This window comes from Nicotiana sylvestris, chromosome 7, assembly GCF_000393655.2.
Source record: "Nicotiana sylvestris chromosome 7, ASM39365v2, whole genome shotgun sequence".
Classification (NCBI taxonomy): domain Eukaryota; kingdom Viridiplantae; phylum Streptophyta; class Magnoliopsida; order Solanales; family Solanaceae; genus Nicotiana; species Nicotiana sylvestris.
The window spans coordinates 45,165,985-45,185,082 of record NC_091063.1 but is presented as its reverse complement, the minus strand read 5'-3'; the positions used below and the strand labels follow the sequence as shown (position 1 = coordinate 45,185,082).

The window sequence follows — 19,098 nt, the reverse complement described above, 5'->3', positions numbered from 1 at the left end:
AAAGACCTTACATTTGCTCATCATAAGAATCATGAAAAATCGAGTTCCTCTGACTCAACTCTTCCACAGCCACGTGCAACCTCTTACCAATTGTCTTTCTGGATGTAGGTGTCGCCGTGTTACGAATAAAATAGAATTTAGGAGTTCGATTTCTTACAACTGAGCTCTACCACACGATCTAGAGTAAGAAGAAAGAGTGACAGTCCTAAATGACCTGTAGCCTCCTACTTATAAGTGTGGTGCACGACACATCCATAAACAAGACTCTACTAGACACGGTTTGTAGACTCCCTAGGACGGAACTACTCTGATACCACTTTTATCACGTCCCCAGATTCGGGGCATAACATAAGCATCTTAAATGTTGAAGCCACAAAATTTAATTTTTGGATCCACCTCTAAGTCTAAGTTGTTATAATTTCTTATTTCTTTAAAACTCAGATTTACATTTTTCAAAACTATATAAAACTATTGTAAATCACAAATTTTAATATTAAAGATATAAAAGATATTCAAAAATCACAATAATACAATACCGTGTTTGGCCAAGATCCTCCAAATTCAAAAACACATATCTTTTTTTTCAAATCTGAAGTGTTTGACCAAACTTTTAGAAGAAATAAAAGTGATTTGATCAGAAGCAGAAGTAGTTTTGGAGAAGCAGAAAAAAGTAGATTCTCTCTAAAAGCAAAAGCTTAGAAACAGTTTTTAAAAGCTTGGCGAAACGCTAATTGCTGCTCAGAAGTGTTTTTCAAATTAATTAACCAAACACAAATTGATTTTTAGCAAAAATACTTTTGAGAAAAATATTTCGAGAAACCATACTTCTCAAAATAAGCTGATTGGCCACACAATAATTTTGTCATCCTATTTTGCAAATCGCAATATAATGGAGAAACATATTTCAAGTAGAAGTGTAGAACAGCATTACCAAACCCTTTTAACCTAGCTAACTACCACTGCAACATATAAAGCGGACCCACATTTCCTGCGCTCTCGCTCTCTCTGCTTCTCTTATCCCTCTCTACAACTTTCACAGGCTTTGGCTGCTTCCCACTTACACCATGGCGGCAGCGGCGGCGGCTACTTCATTCTCCATCTCCACTTCCACATCATCATCATCATCCAAATCCCTAAAACCCGCCCTTGCCGGTAACTTAGGGTTCCTTTCCACCTCAACTCCGTTGCTTAAGCCTCTCAGAGCCAAATCCGCCGTTTCATGCGGCAGCAGCTCCAGCTCCGGCGCGGCTCTCGACGCTCGCATGGTCTCTGCACCTGCTGCCGTCAAAGCCCCTGTTTCTCTCGATTTTGAAACCTCCGTCTTTAAGAAGGAGAAAATCACCCTTGCTGGCCATGATGAGGTACTTTTCTTTTTAACTTTTAACAAAAAATAACTTTAAAAATGAATTCATCTAGTATTATCTATCTTGAAAGTTAGTTACATTGACTCTGATTGTCTAAAGTTAGTATCGTCCTCTTTATCTGTCTGTTTTTGAAGTTTCTGAGCATTGATGTGTAATTATGTAATATTGTGGTGTAGTACATTGTGAGAGGAGGGAGAGATTTGTTCAAGTATTTGCCGGATGCTTTCAAAGGAGTCAAGCAGATTGGAGTCATCGGCTGGGGTTCTCAGGTGAGATATTTCATGGACTTAGTTTTTGTTGAATTCCCTTTTTTCTCAGAAATTACTGCACTAATTTATATTGATTGATTGATGTTCTCAAGTTAGAAATTGATAGTAACAAGATGTTTTCTGAGTCAAAGGAATTAATTGGTGTTTGCCATCTTTGCTAAGTGAAAAGTTCCCTTACAATAGTATTTTTAGTGTTGCCATTCTAAAGTAAAAGAAAAAAGATGATATTTTTGACATCATCTGGTAGTGAAGATGTTGGTTAATAGAACTTTTTGAAGATTTCTTTTTCTACAATACTGAAATCTGGCGAATATTCCTCGCTTTTTGTAATTTCCTTGTGAGCTATTATATGGTAATGTAATCAGTCACCCAGCTTTGCAACTGTTCTTTTCTGGTGCACTTTCTGAATTGGCTGTAACACTTTATCCTGAGCTGAAATTTTTTCTGGCAGTTATAGGATTGTAGTCATTAATCATGAAAATGGCAAGCTAGTATATCTAGTTTAAATATTTTCTGGTTTACATGAGTTATCTTCGTCTTATTTTGGTGAAATAGGACACATTTTTTCCTTATCTGTGATATATAACTATTTTCCATGCTTTCTTTCATGTTGTATTCTCCCTTCTTCAAGTGTTTTTAAAGGAGAAAAACGAGATATGAAGCAGACGCTTCTTTAAAGTGAATTTATTAAATGTACATGAATTTAGTGATATAAATATTGAATGGAAATAAATAGCTAATTTCAACTTCCAACATACGATAATGCTAATATTAATCAAACTCCTCAAAAAGTTGAGTGAAAGAACCGTCAAGCATTTCTTTTGGATCACTTTGACTGTTTGAACTGCACACTTATCTGAAGCGCATGGTTTCACCTGTGAAACGATATCCCCTCGCTTCCCATTAAAGCGACAGAGTGATAGATTCTATAATATTTCTATTTTTTCGATACTTAAATTTGCTTAATAAATAGCATCTCTTTTGTAGGGACCTGCTCAAGCCCAGAACTTGAGGGATTCTCTCGCTGAAGCAAAATCAGATATAGTCGTTAAGGTAATACTTCCATCTTCTTCTGCTTTCTCCTCGCCATACCCCAGAGACGTATAAAAGTGGATGATGGTGTTGATATTGTTGTGAATGTGTGAATTCGTTGTTATAGTTTTGGCATGTTATGTTAAGCTTACAAGTGCAATGTCTGTTTCATGCAGATTGGTTTAAGAAAGGGTTCAAGCTCCTTTGCAGAGGCCCGTGCAGCTGGGTTTTCTGAAGAGAATGGGACCCTTGGTGACATATATGAGACCATCTCTGGCAGTGATCTCGTGCTGCTTTTGATTTCTGATGCTGCTCAGGTTGGACAGTGTTTTAGCCTCTGTGCATTTCTTTTGATAAGTACATTCGGTAATTACATTTTATTTTATTGAAGAATTCCTTCAATAGTTCAATATCTTTTTTGTTGATCCTATAGCGGTTTTTTTACTAAGATATGATATAGTTTATGGTATATCATTAATTCATGCCTTTTATTCTTCATCTTTTGAAATCACATTCACGTTTGGGGTGCTCAAATGTGTGAATTACAATGTTCTGGCCAATCCTTTTTTTTTTGGTATAACTATTGTTTAAACATGAATTTTTGTATTTGTAATCAATGTAAACTGATATTTCTGTTGGGGGTGGGGGGTGGGGGGTGGGGGAGGGGTTTAAAACTCCACAAATGCTTCAAACTGCTCAAATGAACCTCTGTGAACACATCTAGATTAATGATTGCTTATCGGGCGAGTTATGCTTTCACCAATGTGCAGACTACTCCCTTTGTTTCACTACTACTCTGTTTCTAATTTTATGATGTATGTGCAGGCTGATAATTATGAGCAAGTGTTTTCTCACATGAAGCCAAATAGCATACTTGGGCTTTCACATGGATTCCTCCTTGGCCATTTGCAGTCAATGGGCCTTGACTTCCCGAAGAACATTAGTGTGATTGCTGTATGTCCCAAGGGAATGGGTCCTTCAGTAAGGAGATTATATGTTCAAGGAAAAGAAATCAATGGTGCTGGAATTAATGCAAGTTTTGCAGTTCACCAGGTCTCTTTCAATACCTTTTCTCTACTTTCTTTCCCTCGAGCCCATTAGTCTTATGTTCAATGAGATGTGATGCCTTTTACTACTGCAGGATATTGATGGAAGGGCCACAGATGTTGCTCTTGGATGGTCTGTTGCCCTTGGTTCTCCCTTTACTTTTGCTACTACTCTAGAACAGGAATATAAAAGTGACATTTTTGGAGAACGAGGTTAGTGTGTTTTCAAGTCTCTTTCTTGCCTATTAAAGCCATTATGGTTGAGTAATTGGTTCTCTCATCAGGTATTTTACTTGGTGCTGTCCATGGAGTTGTTGAGTCACTTTTCAGAAGGTTCACTGAGAATGGAATGAACGATGAGCTTGCATACAAGAATACTGTAGAGTGCATAACAGGAATTATTTCAAAGACCATATCAACAAAGGTTGGTTTTTTATTTTTATTTTTTCGTAATATTATTATGTTGAGAAAGATTATTATTTATTGTTTTTGTCAAAATCGCTCTAAAATTGTTGTATGCACGTGTCCTTTTTCCAGGGCATGTTGGCCGTGTACAACTCATTGACTGAGGAGGGCAAGAAGGAGTTTGAGGCTGCATACAGTGCTTCATATTACCCCTGCATGGAGATATTGTATGAGTGCTATGAAGATGTAGCTACAGGTAGTGAGATCAGGAGTGTTGTCTTAGCTGGCCGTCGCTTTTATGTAAGTCATTTCTTGAATCTGTAGTTTTATGATAGTTACTTGCCTGGATCTGTAGTTTTCTGAAATTAGGTTAGGTTATTGAGAAAGTTTTTGGAGAGCAATTTTGGTAAAATTTGTGCAAATGGATCATCTTTCCAGAAATGTTCTCCGGGAATATTTGGAATAGTTTGTGAGTCCTAACTTTGGGTATTTTGGTCATAAGAAAATAGTGTCAAATTTGACTCCTGAATAGAGTTTGTTTTACACACAAATACAATTAATTCAGGTTTGGTGAACTTTCAAGTAAAATATCTAATCAATATGGGCCTTGTTCACCTCTCTCAGCTATGAGAATAGCAGAAGGGCATTGGTTTTACCCTCTGTATAAGTTTTAAACCGTAATGTTTCTACTACTTAGCCAGTGCCTTTTTTGTATTCAATCCTAATAATTTGTCGACATGAAGGAATTTAATGTTATCATGTGTTAGACTGGGTAATATATAACTTCAAGTGGGTTGTCGAAGAAAAAAGTGAAATACGATAAGGATTTTATCCTTTGTTCTGTACATGCAGGAAAAGGAAGGCTTACCAGCTTTCCCAATGGGGAAAATTGACCAAACAAGGATGTGGAAGGTTGGTGAGCGCGTTCGAGCAAAACGACCAGCTGGTGATCTTGGTCCTATGTATCCTTTCACTGCTGGTGTCTTTGTGGCATTGATGATGGCCCAGGTTTGCTTTCCTATTTAAGACACCACCCTACTTTTGTTCTTATTATACTCTTGAGCCATGGAAGTAGATACATACTGTGTTTTTGCTTGGAAGAGTTCCCTAGCAACAAGCAACTTAATTTTCAGTTCCTCCTTGCTCCTTTTTTAAATAATCTTATTTGATGTCACTTGAGCATCTGAATCTTGGCAAATTGAGAAAGTTGTGCTTTTTGAAGGAAATTTTGTTCGAGGCTTTTCTGAAAGTCAATTGGATTTGACAAGTTTTTTAAGTCATAAAATCACACTGTAAAAGTTCCTAAATGAAGAAACAATATGTGAATAAGATAGGTCCTACTTTCTGACATATCCTTGTCATTTAACTCTTTTTTGTCTTAAATATAAACAGATTGAGATTCTAAGGAAGAAAGGCCACTCTTACTCAGAGATCATAAATGAAAGTGTCATTGAGTCTGTAGATTCTCTCAACCCGTTCATGCACGCTCGTGGAGTGTCATTCATGGTTGACAATTGCTCTACAACAGCGCGTTTAGGATCCAGGAAGTGGGCCCCTCGATTTGATTACATTCTCACCCAGCAAGCACTTGTTGCGGTGGACAATAATGCTGCTATCAATTGGGATCTTATCAGCAACTTCCTATCAGATCCGATACACGGAGCTATTGAAGTGTGTGCTCAACTGAGACCCACCGTTGATATTTCTGTCACAGCTGATGCTGATTTTGTTCGCCCTGAGCTCAGGCAATAAGGCCTTTGTACGTCACTTTGCGAGAGGAGAGAATTTTGTGGTATTGTAAGGTGGAGACGTATTAGTGATGTGTGCTTCTATGGAGGCAAGAATAGTTGCTCAAATCTCTTAGTTTATAAGAATGTTATCCTTTTGGTTGCCACTTTCTTTTTAATGTAGCCTTTTGTTGAGTAACTGGATAAAATAAATTTGAAATTTGGGGAACCTTTCAGCAACTATAATTTGGCAGCAGCCAGCACCTTTGAATAGGTAGGTCAACATAGTCTGCATTTGTCGCCTCAAAGAGAGTCCTAAATCACATCATAAACATCAAATCATATCTTGGCAAAGGACTGATCGTAAGGATCTTCATTTGCTACCTAATTGGTGTTATTTAGTACTAGTATTTTATAGCATTGTGGGCGTTGCCTTTGGTTCGTGCTTCGGAACTATTAGGAATGATTTGTTAATTCTCAAACACTAGTTCCGAATTCTGTTTAAATAGAAAAAGAAATTAGATAATACAGCTTTAAAATGAGAAATGGAATAGATAATTAATTATATTACTCGGTCAGAATAAGGAGTTTATGAGTACATTTTCCCAAGAGATGAAAAGGTTGCTTCCATATCATGAACAAACCTATCAAGGAAATATGCGTACTAAACAGAATCCCATATTAATTATCTTCAACGATTTGTGATTTCTGCTTGAATGCTGCTTTGGAAACCTCATTCTTGACCGTTGTTTCTCTAATTGATTAATGCAGTTGAATGGGTAATGAGGAAATTTGAGTGACCAAATTGATTAGGAGTAGGAATTGTTCTCTATGTTTCCTAATTTGGTTTCCTTGAATGACTAGGAATAGGAACTTCTGATGTTTTTATTTTTTTTTATTTTACTTTCTTAATTTATTAGGCCGGCAAGTTAAACTAGTATCTGGTTTATATACCAGCAGACGAGCATGAAGCCTTCAGGTATCAGTTCATTTAAATCAAATATTTTTAACACCCACTTAGGCATACAAGTAAATTGTACAAAATGATCTACACTAACTTTTTATTTCATTAATAGAGCTCATGTATGCCCTTATTCACAAGTGGAGCATTAGTTTATTTCAATTAATTTCTAATTACGGTGATTAGCACATGGAGCTCCCCGTGGCAAATTTTTAAGCTCCTTTTTTATACCAGCTTCCCCCCCCCTTCCAGATCTTACCTGAACCTCCACTGGTAACTAGAATAGTCAAAAGACGTGCTATTGGATCCTTTCCCTCCAAAATTTTGGTAGAAAAGACATCAACAAGCTATTCAAAAGACTGCCATTTATGAATTAATTAGTACGTCCTGGATTTCAATTTTAAGTTTAAAATTTCAGGAGAAAATAAGTACTAGTATCTAAATAGCATCTCTAAGAATGGCCAATGGTGATCTTATCCTTTATTGAATCCTTGACCAAACTGAACGTGTAGCAAAGATTTAAACATTAGTAAATAAATCCGTAATTTTTAAGCTTTAATTCGCATAGGACCCTGAGAATACTAAAGCACTGAATTCGCCTGGGAACATAGAGTAAGAAGGCTGCAAAGACTGAAGTGAACACAACTTCATTATTTTCAATTCATTGGCAAAGCACTAATAGTAACTATGAAATACATCCATGGGACTATATTAAGTTTACAGACGCATTTGTAGGCAGGCCACTCTTCCATAACCTTTCTTCGAGAGTAAGAAACCAGAACCATGATTTAAGTTCTAATTGTCAAAATTATTTCTTATTCTTTTCGCCCTGATCCCCCAAAGACATATTTCCTCCTTCAGGGTAACAGAAATAACTACTCACTGTGCTAATGCCGATAAGATCATGTACTAATTAATTTTCCATAAAGGTTGCAGTCATCTTATAAAGCAACTTCAGAAAAGAGGGATTGGAATGCACCAAGGGAGAATTCGGAGCGATTCAATGCAGCACTCGCAATTGACTTGTCTTCCTCAAGTATTTCAATTTTGTCCGATTTTCCCTGTATGAATGATGCATTGGAACATGCTAAAATTAGTACAGATGAGAAATTTGAGCAAAGCTAGAGTAGAATGAGTGCTTTAAAATGTGAACAATGGATACATCAGAAAATCAACATCTATGTACAACTTGGAAAAGGGTAGAAAGGACTAACTATATTGTTTTCATTAAAACTAAAAAAGAAGGAGAACAGGGGAAGTATCTCCTTAAGCCTACCATATTTAGTCCATTCTACCCTATAGGAAAAAGACTTAAGTTGCTGTAATGGGAAAAGTATGTTTTGGCTACAATATTACAGCAGCAAGAGAGTGCTTTTCTGCTGTAATCATGTGGAATATCTATACCATAAACTTGCAAATGGACTTAGTTACATGAATATTAATTTTAGGGTCTGACTAAGCAACTAAAGCAAGTATGAGATGCAGGCATTCATATCACTAGAGCTGTGAGATCCAGCCCCATAAACAGAAATAAAGATAAAAGTGGGATAAAGGTATCTAATGGAAGTTCAAGAGGTGGTTCAGTTCAGAAGGTATCTAAACAGAAATGTATTCGGAGTGTGTGTAACACAGTGGGTTTTGGGTTTTCAGTTTTGAATGGTGAGTCTCTTGAGGACTTTGCGATAAAACAGCCTGTTTCAATGATATGTTTTTCTCTTCTTGAGCAGCGGTTTTCCTGTTAGTTGATAAGGGTTTTCCCCGTAAATCTCGTTATTCTTTTTTAGTATGGTTATTGACTTATTATCATCCTGGTGGGTATTTCTTAGGTCCTAAGATAAGTCACTGTCAAAGTAATTTAACAACTTTCTTTATCACCTCATCGCGTGATCCTCTGATGTAGCCTACAATCACAACTTCCATTTTGCACTCCTGGATCTGCTCATCACTTGAATCTACTATACAAGCTTGCTGAAATAGAATAGAAAATCAACATGGTTATCTTTAAACTAGGAAAATATAGAAGAAAGAGAAATTTGAAGTAAGAATCCGACAAAAGATAAGAGAAAAGAAAAGCTAATGTACATCAAGTAGGAATTAGGGCCTACTGCAAATAGACACATTTTAATTACAAGCAACAACATGCATGAAACAATTAAAATCGGCTAAAAAAACAAGTGAACTTTTTGTCATCGCTTAAAACGAATGCATTTCCAAAATTTTGCACTGTTTGATGCTTAGTCAGTAGCATGTCAAACTATAGATTACACAGAGACATATAGAGTACCACCGCAATAGACACTCATAAATTTTGTATGCATAAACGAAGTATTCTGCATTATCCTTAACTGAAGACAAATAAGCAACCAAAATAGAAAGAGTTACATGAGCATTCAGCAGTGTCAATTGAAGAAGCATTGGGTAGTTTACTCACCATCTTTCTCTTAGAACTGCAGCAGCCATGTCCCCAACCACTTCCGAGAACAATCTTTATGAACTTGTATGCCTCCGGTTTTGCCCAGCCAAAATAAAGTCCAAACACTTGATCGGGTAGAGCAGACGGCCCATCATCTGGATATGATCTTTTGTCAGAATTTTCATTTATAGCAAGAGGAAGCTCTAATAACAAGAAAAAATGGCATGATTGTAGGAGTATGTCAACTTTCTTAAAAAAAGATAAATATTATAGGAGTATGACAAGAATTTTGAGAGCCTAATATCATAAATAAGAAGGAATCAGGGAGGGAGGGCATGAGGCTTGTCCAAGACCTGTAAAATCATGGAGGATGCCATTTCTGTACAGACCCCTGAAAAAAACAGGTTCAACCAGCAATGCATTACCAACCCCTGCAATCATTAAATGATACAAGTTGCATCAATGCAAGTAGGACATTCAGGACCATATCATAAAGTACGCATACAGGAAAAGAAGCATACAGTCTTCAAATGGTGGGAGACCCCATAGTTCCGGCTTTAATTCTAGGAGTGAACGAAGCACAGAATCAGCTATTGAATATTGATCAAATTCAGAATGGAAAGATGGCACAGCTACCACCTTCATTTTAGCAGCCTTGCCTGCCTTGACTCCAATTCTGTCAAAATAATTGGAGAAGGAGCTATTGTCATATCAATTTTCAGTTAATAAACAACGTACAGCGGCGTGTGCATTAACTGCACAAACGTGTTCCTGAATATGTTGAATCATTAATCATCAGTTCACGGAAGAGAAAATGAAAAAAGGAGCAGGTTAATTTATAGGAAATGCAGGATCACTTTGATGCCTGCTCTAATCTAACAGAATATATAATCACTGAGAAAATAATTAAAGACAGAAATACAAGTAACCCAAAGCTCCTCACATGCGTTAGTGTGTGCCACAGCACAACTTATCTTTTCATGAACAACTAGGTAAAAGTTGTCAGCACTCAGCACTACTAGAGTTAGGATAGCACACGTTCACATCCCATGCGAATCATTTTTAAGTTGCTGCTTATTAGCAAAAGGGTATCCTGGAATATATCTCTAGGCTTTGATGCTAAGGCAACAACTAGCAACCATCAAAATTAGCAGCTTTACAGAGTTCGGTAATTAAGACTTGCATGTGTGTACTTATATGTATCATCAGCTTATTTCAGTCTCATCCAGAAATGATAAAAAACAAGAGGATTTAATGGTTAAGGCCTTTATGTGCTAAAATAAAGATAAGACTCCTACTCATTCCAGTTTGCCACTAATGTTTCTCTTGGAGTTAAAATAACTAAACATGATCCATGCACTGGGTAGGGTAAACTGTTAAACTAGTGCTGGATTTCAAGAGCCGAATTTTTGCAAACTTAAGCTCAAATTCAGTTCTCAGTCCCACTCAATAATTGTTAGATGAAATGATATACTCATGATATCAACATATGTTAGACTCAAGATCAGCTTCAAGAATATGTGTTCAGCTAGTCAAGTTTGCTATTAGTGGGGACAAAAGAAGAGGAATGGCAACTTATTGAGGTATATGTTAATCTGCTATAAAGTTAAGCAGTAAACTAATGCTAGTTATGCTGATCACTACTATGTGACCACGTAAGTTTGACACTTGAGAATAGAAATACAAGCACTAACATGAAAGATCGGTGATTTCTATCGCTCACTAGCACACAACATAGGTATGTAAAGAACTGTTGTAAACTAGAAATGAGAAATGATGAAAAGGCTACTTACACAGAATCCTCAATCACTAGGCAGTGAGCTGCATCTGCACCCATTTGCTTTGCAGCTTCCAGAAATCTAAAATCAATTCAAGAATTCACACGAAATCAAAAGGCAAAATATTAACACCCCTGTGACACCAACTATCAGCCAATGGAAAAGAAGCTCAGATCTGTCACTGATTTATGCAAATTTTGAAGTGATTTTAGACCAATAATAGCTTCCAAACATGGATAGATCAATCCATGAATCCAGATTTATTCAACAGGCAACACATTGTTATTGGATCTACAAGACTTATTTTAGGCATTATAAGGAAAATGAGACTAATTTTAAAGTGGAATGCATCTGTCAGTCATGTTAATGATATACATCAAACAGACATTCTCTCTGAATAAGTATATTATTTATTACGAAAAAATCATCCAGCGGAGGCAAGCCGTTTATCTTAGAATGTGCATTGGCCCAAAGTAGACATAATCTCTTCCAAAGTGGTGGAAAGAACATATGCTACTAATACGATGATATTTACCCCATCCCCCAGTGAGAAAATAATTACAAGGCCAGTTGACAGTGGGAATTGAAACTGTCACTTTGCATCAAGACCAAGAATAACAGATAGAGTGTAGGAAGGAAAACTTTGCCCTGCTAAGCCAAATCTTTAGCCCCATCCATTTGGTTGGCCCTTAACATGATGACACAACTTTGAAAATTTTGCAAAAAGAGGCTATACATTCTGCGGAAAGTGTTATCTATGCCAAGGCGAAGTAACTGTTAATCATTTGTTCTTGCAGTGAAAAACAGCATTGATGTGATGGAACATGTTCCTGCAACTTTTCAACATCAGATGGGCCATTTCTGGAAGTTTGACACAGGGTTTCCACAGTTGGGCAGGAATAAAGATACAGAAGATTCGAAAAAAGCAAGGGCAAAGAATGGCACGCTGCGCATTATGGGTCATATGGAAGGAGATGAATATAAGACACTTTTGAAGGAATTAGCTACATCAACTGAAATACTTTCCTTACATATTTTGTCTTTTGGTCAAAACAATGTTATCTAAATAGCAGGATCAAATGATAGATTTCCTTAACTTTATGAGCTGCTGAAAGAGTAGTACTATGAGCAGTTAGCACATGCTTTTGTAATTAAGCACCTTCTTGGTGCTGTAGCTATCAATCAAGTATCCCTAGCTTGTCTTCAAGAAAATTGTGATAACAAGAACTTCAAAAGGAATAGAAGATATAGAAGTATGTCATATCTTATACAGAGCTGTAACAGAATGGTTCAAAGTATCAGCCACAGTAGAAAGCCTAACTTACATGTCTGGAGAAGGCTTCCCTGATTTAACCTGGTCACTTCCAAGAATTACGGAAAAGCATTCTTTCCAACCTAGGGAAATGGAAAAAAGTATTAGGTTAGATCAAAATACGCACCTTCACTAGGAAATAACTGAAAGAAAGTTGATGTGATGACCACGATTGGAAGGTCATAAAGGGTGACCTCATTTTGGAAGAGAAGGAAATGATTTGTACAAGAATAACAATTAGATGATTCGGCAAAAATACTTTACAGGTCTTACAGGACTTTAAAGGGATTCATATTCTTTTACAACTAAATTTGATTTCAAGCGGATCATCAAGAAATTCACTTGAGTTATCGGTGCATTCAAGCAACTTGGGGCAAAGATGAAAGCAGTAAGCATTATGTAATGTACACCAATAATCCAACTTTCAATATTAAATACTCTTTTTATGCTTCCTCAGGGATGAAAAAAGTAACACAGAAGCCACATGTATGACAGCAGAGAGCAGCATCTGATGAAGTGTTAAACACTGTAACAGCTCGCAGAAAGAAATTTCTCAGTCCTAAGGAACTGTTTTAAGGACTATTTACTTCAAAATAACAACACTAATTGATGAAACAAGAAAAAGAAAAATGATGTGTAAATGAGCATAATAAAGATAAAGTATGTTTTACATTAGTTTCTTTATGAGTTTTAGCACAACCTTTTTGGAGAGAGACTTTCCCATCTATGTTTTTCCTTTTAGAATTGGAAGCAAGGGCAAAGGGAACTCCGTGCTTATGGAGATGTCTTATAAGGCGATTAGCACCAGGAAGTGCTTTGGCTTGCAACCACCTACAACAAAACAGGAAATAAAATTATACGTGAATACTCTGTTGCACATTTGTGCAATCATTGAATATCTTAAACATGCCAGTGCAGGGAAACTGGTACAAGTTAATTTGTCACACACTTGACACTACGTAAAGATGATGTACATAATTATTGACAAATGGACGGTCGATTAGTGCATAGTATTTTACAAGAATATGTTAGTTATACAGAAGAGAGCACTAATATTGTGAGACTAGTAAAAATACTAAGTATGTCATGGCAACAAGTATTTCAATTTCATCATATCATCAACTAAAATAGGAGACATTATCGCAGAACATGTCAGCTTGAAAACATTAGATTACAAATTTTTAACACATTGTTAGAAAAAGGGAAAATTCTTATGGCTGTGGAAGCAACAGGAGATGACTTGTATCCAATGCATAAGAGCAATAGGACAATGTAAAGACTGACAATCCCATTATTTATCCAATATGAAGTACAATGAGCGCAAAAATATGATGATTGTTTGTAAGATGAGGACATCAACCAACAAAGACGGATCCAGGACTTGAACTTTATGGGTTCGAGTTTGGAATTCTACCACAACCTATTTGATTTACTAAATTCATAATCAATTTTATACAACTTTAGTGATTTTTGAACACATTAACGGGGTTTGAACCAAAGTTATCGGGTTTGTACGAACCCATAACTAATGCATTAGGTCCGCCCCTAGCAACCAACTATGCTTTACAGTTTACTAGCGAATGTCCATATAAAATTATATCCAAAATAAAAAGAATCAGCTAATATAGTGAAAAGAGGAACGAACTTGTCACGATAAAAGGGCATGATTGCTTCGATATACTGATCGGGCGTGAGCGGGAGGTCATAATCCTTGACAATTCCAATAGCATACTCTTTCTGGGTCATGCCCAATCTTTTCTTTTCCTTCTCCTTATCTGGCACTTTCCCATATCCAGCCAGAAATTCCTTCAAAATTTCCTTTGTCAAGTGCTCTAAAACACACACACACACACGCACATCCAAGATTTAGTATCACATCACTGGGCTCGGAGTAATGCAGTCTATTATATATACACTCATTCTTATTACTCCCTTCATCCCAAAATACTTGTTAGTTTTCACTTCGCGAGATTCAAACTATGAGAAGAATTGCAAATTAAAGTATTTTCGTATATCATTCGAATATCCAAATTTTAATTCTAAATTATTAAATTAATCTAATCTATTTTGACTTCAAAGGTTAGTCAAATTGACTCTTGAGAACGAAAAGTGACAAGTACTTGGGATGGAGTATTATTTTTCTTTTTTATTCTTGTATATGTATACATAGTTCGAGTCAAAAGCATGATTCAGGTGTAAAGGACTAGATCCAAACAAACAACAAATACTAATGCTGCAAACCCAGAAAATTAAAAATTTTAAAAAAAAAAAACGTAAAAGGAGAGGGACCTGTGCTTATAAGGGTGCCGTCCAGATCAAAAATGACGGCTGAAATATGGGCCTCTACATTGTTGTTTGCAGAATGAAGATCGCCCATTGTTGTGTTAGAAAAATGTTAGGCTTAATGTGAGTGTGTGGAATTAATGAGCTGAGAAAGATGAAGTATTTAAAGAAACATTTAACGAAAGGATCGATTCCAATTTGCGTTTGGGTAAGGTGCGTAAAGAAATGTGTGTTAGTTAAAATAGTGTGAGTGGAGAGCCTTCCCGCCTTCCACTCGAGGGAGAAAATATTCGGTATTCCACTATCGGAAACCACCAATTAGTATTATCTACTATTATGCCCGTAGGTATATTTTTTTCCCAAGTCCTTTATTCCAATATACTCCCTCGAATCACTTTTACTTGACACGTTTTTACTTTTTACGCCCCTTAAAAAATAATAAATAAAATGTATAATTTACCATGTTACCCATATTAATTGATGCATATTTTATTGGATTTGACAAAATGATTTAAAATGGTAATAAATACTGTGGGTAAAACAGGAAAAAATTTATTGTCTTCTCTTGATATGCGTAAAGTACCAAGTAAAAGTAAACATCTATTTTTAATACACATGCCAAGTAAAAGTGACCGGAGAGAGTATAGTACTCTTCTTTTTCCCCCAACTAATTTAAGTTGTACTGTGCACGGACACAACCATAAAAATTCTACTAACTAAAACTTAGATAGATTAAAAAAAGTTTATTTAATGTTGTATACGGCTAAAATCGGAGAGTCCGATTTTATGATTATTACGACGCTCCATAGCCCATCTCCAGAAGGCTCGAGGCAGCTCGAGGTTCGACCCCGAGGGTTTCCCTATGTTCGATCTCGGGGCAGTGCAGATCGGTGGCAATCTTAGACAAACGGGAAATTCTCAAAAGGCACGTGGTTAAAGCTGACCAAGTCTACAAGAATAGTACATGTCCGTACCGTGACATTAAATAGTTGTACCAGCTGTTTACCTTTGTAATATGTACTATGTTGGGATTCCCCCTCCTATGTAAAATGGACCCTTGTCATTTTGTAAACATGCATGATATTCAATACAAGAACAAGAATATTCTTTGCTCTCTAACTTAAACGTTCTCCATTGTATTTCATTTGATTTATTGCTTACATTTAGTGTGTTTAATTGATTGTTTTTTATTTATTACTCATCATTGATTATAAAGAGCCACCATCAAGGCCCTCAAAACTATTAGTCCTTCATTGTTCATCCCCAGCCAAGCTTGTTAGCTCAACCTTGAGGCCCAGCTTAGGCCAGTCCAAGGCCCCGATCCGCAGTCGTTCGGTTTGAATAACAGCGCTGCCTCTTATTCTTACTTTACTTTCCTAGCTCACACTTAGCATCTATTGCCTAACAACTAGCATTAAAATAAATCACGTATTTTTAGAACCACACAATCAAATTTAATTTAATTGTAATTACCATTTTCAAGGTAAACAGTTTGGCACCCACCGTGGGGCTAAAAATAATAATGATTGTTTTCGTGCTGGCTTATTGAAAATACAAGTTATTCTTCACACTTTTTCTTGCCCAAGAATCTTTGATTTCAGGTCAAAATATCTAACTCAGTGAATGCACATGAAAATAACGGTCCTAATGACCATGAAGAGAATGGTGTAGCTGTTCCAAGCGTCGGTGTACCACTGTGAAACCCTGAGGATGCACAAGAGCCAATCCCTGTGGATGTGGTCTCGAGAAATTCCCAACACGTTGACGTAAGCTCCCACACTAACGGGAGTATACACCAAGAAAACCAATAAGAAGCTCAGAAAACCCCAGCTCGGGAGGAACGAGAGGTTAGCCTTCACGTCATTTTTGAGATGTTGCAGGCACAACAACTGGTGTTTGCTCAACTGCAAAGCCATCAAAAAACTCCAAGCATAGCAGCCCCGGAAATGGCTCCTCGAGCCGAACAAGTACCAGAAAGATCGAGCAATAACGAGTCAGCAGTCGACCCCGCTATTATGAATATGCTCGAGGACCTCACAAAGAGGATTGAATCGGGCGAAAAGAAGATAGAAGCCAGTGACAAAAAGGTGGAGACCTACAATTCAAGGGTCGATTAGATCCCGGGCGCACCCCTAATTCTAAAGGGTGTAGATTCAAAGAAATTCGTACAAAAGCCATTCCCATCAAGTGCTACTCCAAAGCCCACCCCGAAGAAATTCAGAATTCCCGATCTCCCAAAATACAACGGACCCTCGGACCCCAATGAGCACATCACTGCTTACACTTGTGCTATAAAGGGAAATGACCTGAAGGATGACGAGATTGAATCCGACCTGTTAAAAGAATTCGGAGAAATACTTTCAAAATGGGCCATGATGTGGCACCACAACCTACCCCCGGATTCGATAGACTCATTTTCTATGCTGGCAGATTCTTTTATAAAGGCACATGCCGGTGCCATCAAGGTTGCTACAAGGAAATCTGACGTCTTCAAAATCAAACAGAGAGAAAATGAGTTGTTGCGGGAGTTTGTATTCGCTTTCAAATGAAGCGAATGGAATTACCACCAGTCTCCGATAACTGGGTAGTGCAGGCCTTTGCCCAAGGTTTGAACGAACAAAGCTCGATAGCTTCGAAGCAGCTAAAGCAGAACTTGTTCGAATATCCTACCGTGACTTGGGCGGATGTCCACAACCAGTATCAATCAAAGATTAGAGTCGAGGACGACCAACTAGGAGCCCCCTCGGGCTTAGTATATCCTAGCAAGATCCTCGCAAAGGAACTAACGCCAAGCAAGGAAAGGCACCAACTGTACACTGAAGATCGAAGAAACGCCCCAAGGTGTAACATACCCCAAAATGAGCGAAGGGCAGATCGAGGTCAGAATCCTTGGGGACTCATAAGCAGGGCCGGATTTGATAGACACGCAGGACCGACGGAGGCACCCTGATTATCTGAGTATAACTTCAACATTGATGTTTCGGACATCGTATCAGCCATAGGTAAAATCAAAGACACCAGGTGCCCAAAACTCATACCATCGGATCCATCACAAAGGAACCCTAACCTGGTGTGCAAATTTCATGGCACACATGGTCATAGGACCAAAGATTGCAGACAACTTCGAGAAGAAGTAGCCCGACTAATCAACAAAGGGCACCTTCGAGAGTTCCTCAGCGACCGAACCAAAAATCAATTTCGGGAAAGAGAGGCGAACATGAAAAATGAAACGGAAGAGCCACAACATGTCATCCATATGATCGTTGGAGGAATCGACATCCCACGGGAACCCATTGTCAAACAAACAAAAATATCCATCACTAGGGAAAAGCGAACTCGAGGTTACATACCCGAAGATGCTCTCATATTCAGCGAAGAGGACATCGAGGCCCTGTCTCAGCCTCATAACGACACATTAGTAATTTCTTTTCTTGTGAATACATTTCAAATTAAACGTGTGCTTGTGGATCCAGGTAGCTCGGCCAACATTATCAGGTCGAGGGTAGTGGAGCAGCTCGAACTACTCGACCAGATCGTGCCCGCCTCTTGAATCCTCAATGGATTCAACATGGCGAGCAAGACAACGAAAAGGGAGTTCATCCTCCCGGTCAACGTGGCCGGCACAACCCAAAATGTCAAGTTTCATGTCATTGAAGGTGACATGAGGTACAATGCCTTGCTCGGAAGGCCATGGATACACTGCATGAGAGCAGTACCAACAACCCTTCATCAAATAATGAAGTTTCCAACAAAGGACGGAATAAAAAAGGTATACGGGGAGCAGCACGCAGCAAGAGAGATGTTCGCAGTGCACGATGTGGCACCGATATTGACACCTTTAGCATCGAAAGAGCCAAAGGATAAACAAACAACGAAGTAGCAATCACAAGCTACATTCTCGACTGCACCCGGGTGAATGAGTAAAGGACCGTACCGTGTCCCCGAAGCGAGCAGTTGAAGCATATTGAGGCTCGAAGCGCCATCACTACTAAGGTATAACTGTCTCCCTTTTCATTTGTGTCTTACACTAACCTGTGTGCATGTGTTCGGTTAGAAAAATGGAAGCGCTTTTCAGCTTGAAGACCTTAGGTTTCAAAGCATGCATTGCACTCTTTTCCTTCGATCGGATTTTATCCTAATAAGGGTTTTACCGGCAAGGTTTTTAATGAGGCAACATCTATATGCTACCTAAGGAGAACTTAACAAGTATTCAAGGCTTCTCTTGAATCAACCCCGAATATTGGGGTTCATCCCCCCGAGAGATCACCACCCCAGAGAAGTCAAGATGAGCCAAAAAGGGTCTCGATAGAAAAATGATATATTGGGCCAAACGGTCAAATGAACCGTGTCCACATAGAATAATCGAACCCTAGACGACAAAAATATGTATACTTGTACCAAGTAATCAAAGGAGTATCTTTTACCATCAAAACGCTCCATGCTTCATAAAAGTTTGTTATTTTTTACAAGAAACGGCCCTAGGGCCAGAAATTTCCCGAACACCCGGG

At 37.8% G+C, this 19,098-nt stretch overlaps 2 protein-coding genes across 2 annotated transcripts; one reads left to right on the top strand and one right to left on the bottom strand.

The window, feature by feature from the left end:
* The first annotated feature begins 916 nt into the window (after positions 1-916).
* Positions 917-6,072, top strand: LOC104242379 (ketol-acid reductoisomerase, chloroplastic-like). Its single transcript, XM_009797421.2, has 10 exons — positions 917-1,361; positions 1,541-1,633; positions 2,621-2,686; positions 2,842-2,982; positions 3,491-3,718; positions 3,807-3,924; positions 3,996-4,135; positions 4,249-4,416; positions 4,969-5,124; positions 5,509-6,072. Exons 1-10 carry the CDS (start codon positions 1,065-1,067, stop codon positions 5,866-5,868), a joined length of 1,767 nt encoding a protein of 588 aa, XP_009795723.1. The 5' UTR covers positions 917-1,064; the 3' UTR covers positions 5,869-6,072.
* Positions 6,073-7,435: 1,363 nt separating this feature from the next.
* LOC104242377 (bifunctional riboflavin kinase/FMN phosphatase-like) lies at positions 7,436-14,888 on the bottom strand. Its single transcript, XM_009797420.2, has 10 exons — positions 14,597-14,888; positions 13,953-14,139; positions 13,008-13,138; positions 12,321-12,390; positions 11,011-11,076; positions 9,739-9,893; positions 9,571-9,648; positions 9,236-9,372; positions 8,680-8,772; positions 7,436-7,865 (listed from the first exon to the last, which is right to left on the bottom strand). The coding sequence occupies exons 1-10, from the start codon at positions 14,682-14,684 to the stop codon at positions 7,746-7,748; spliced, it is 1,125 nt and encodes a 374-aa protein (XP_009795722.1). The 5' UTR covers positions 14,685-14,888; the 3' UTR covers positions 7,436-7,745.
* Positions 14,889-19,098: the final 4,210 nt, after the last annotated feature.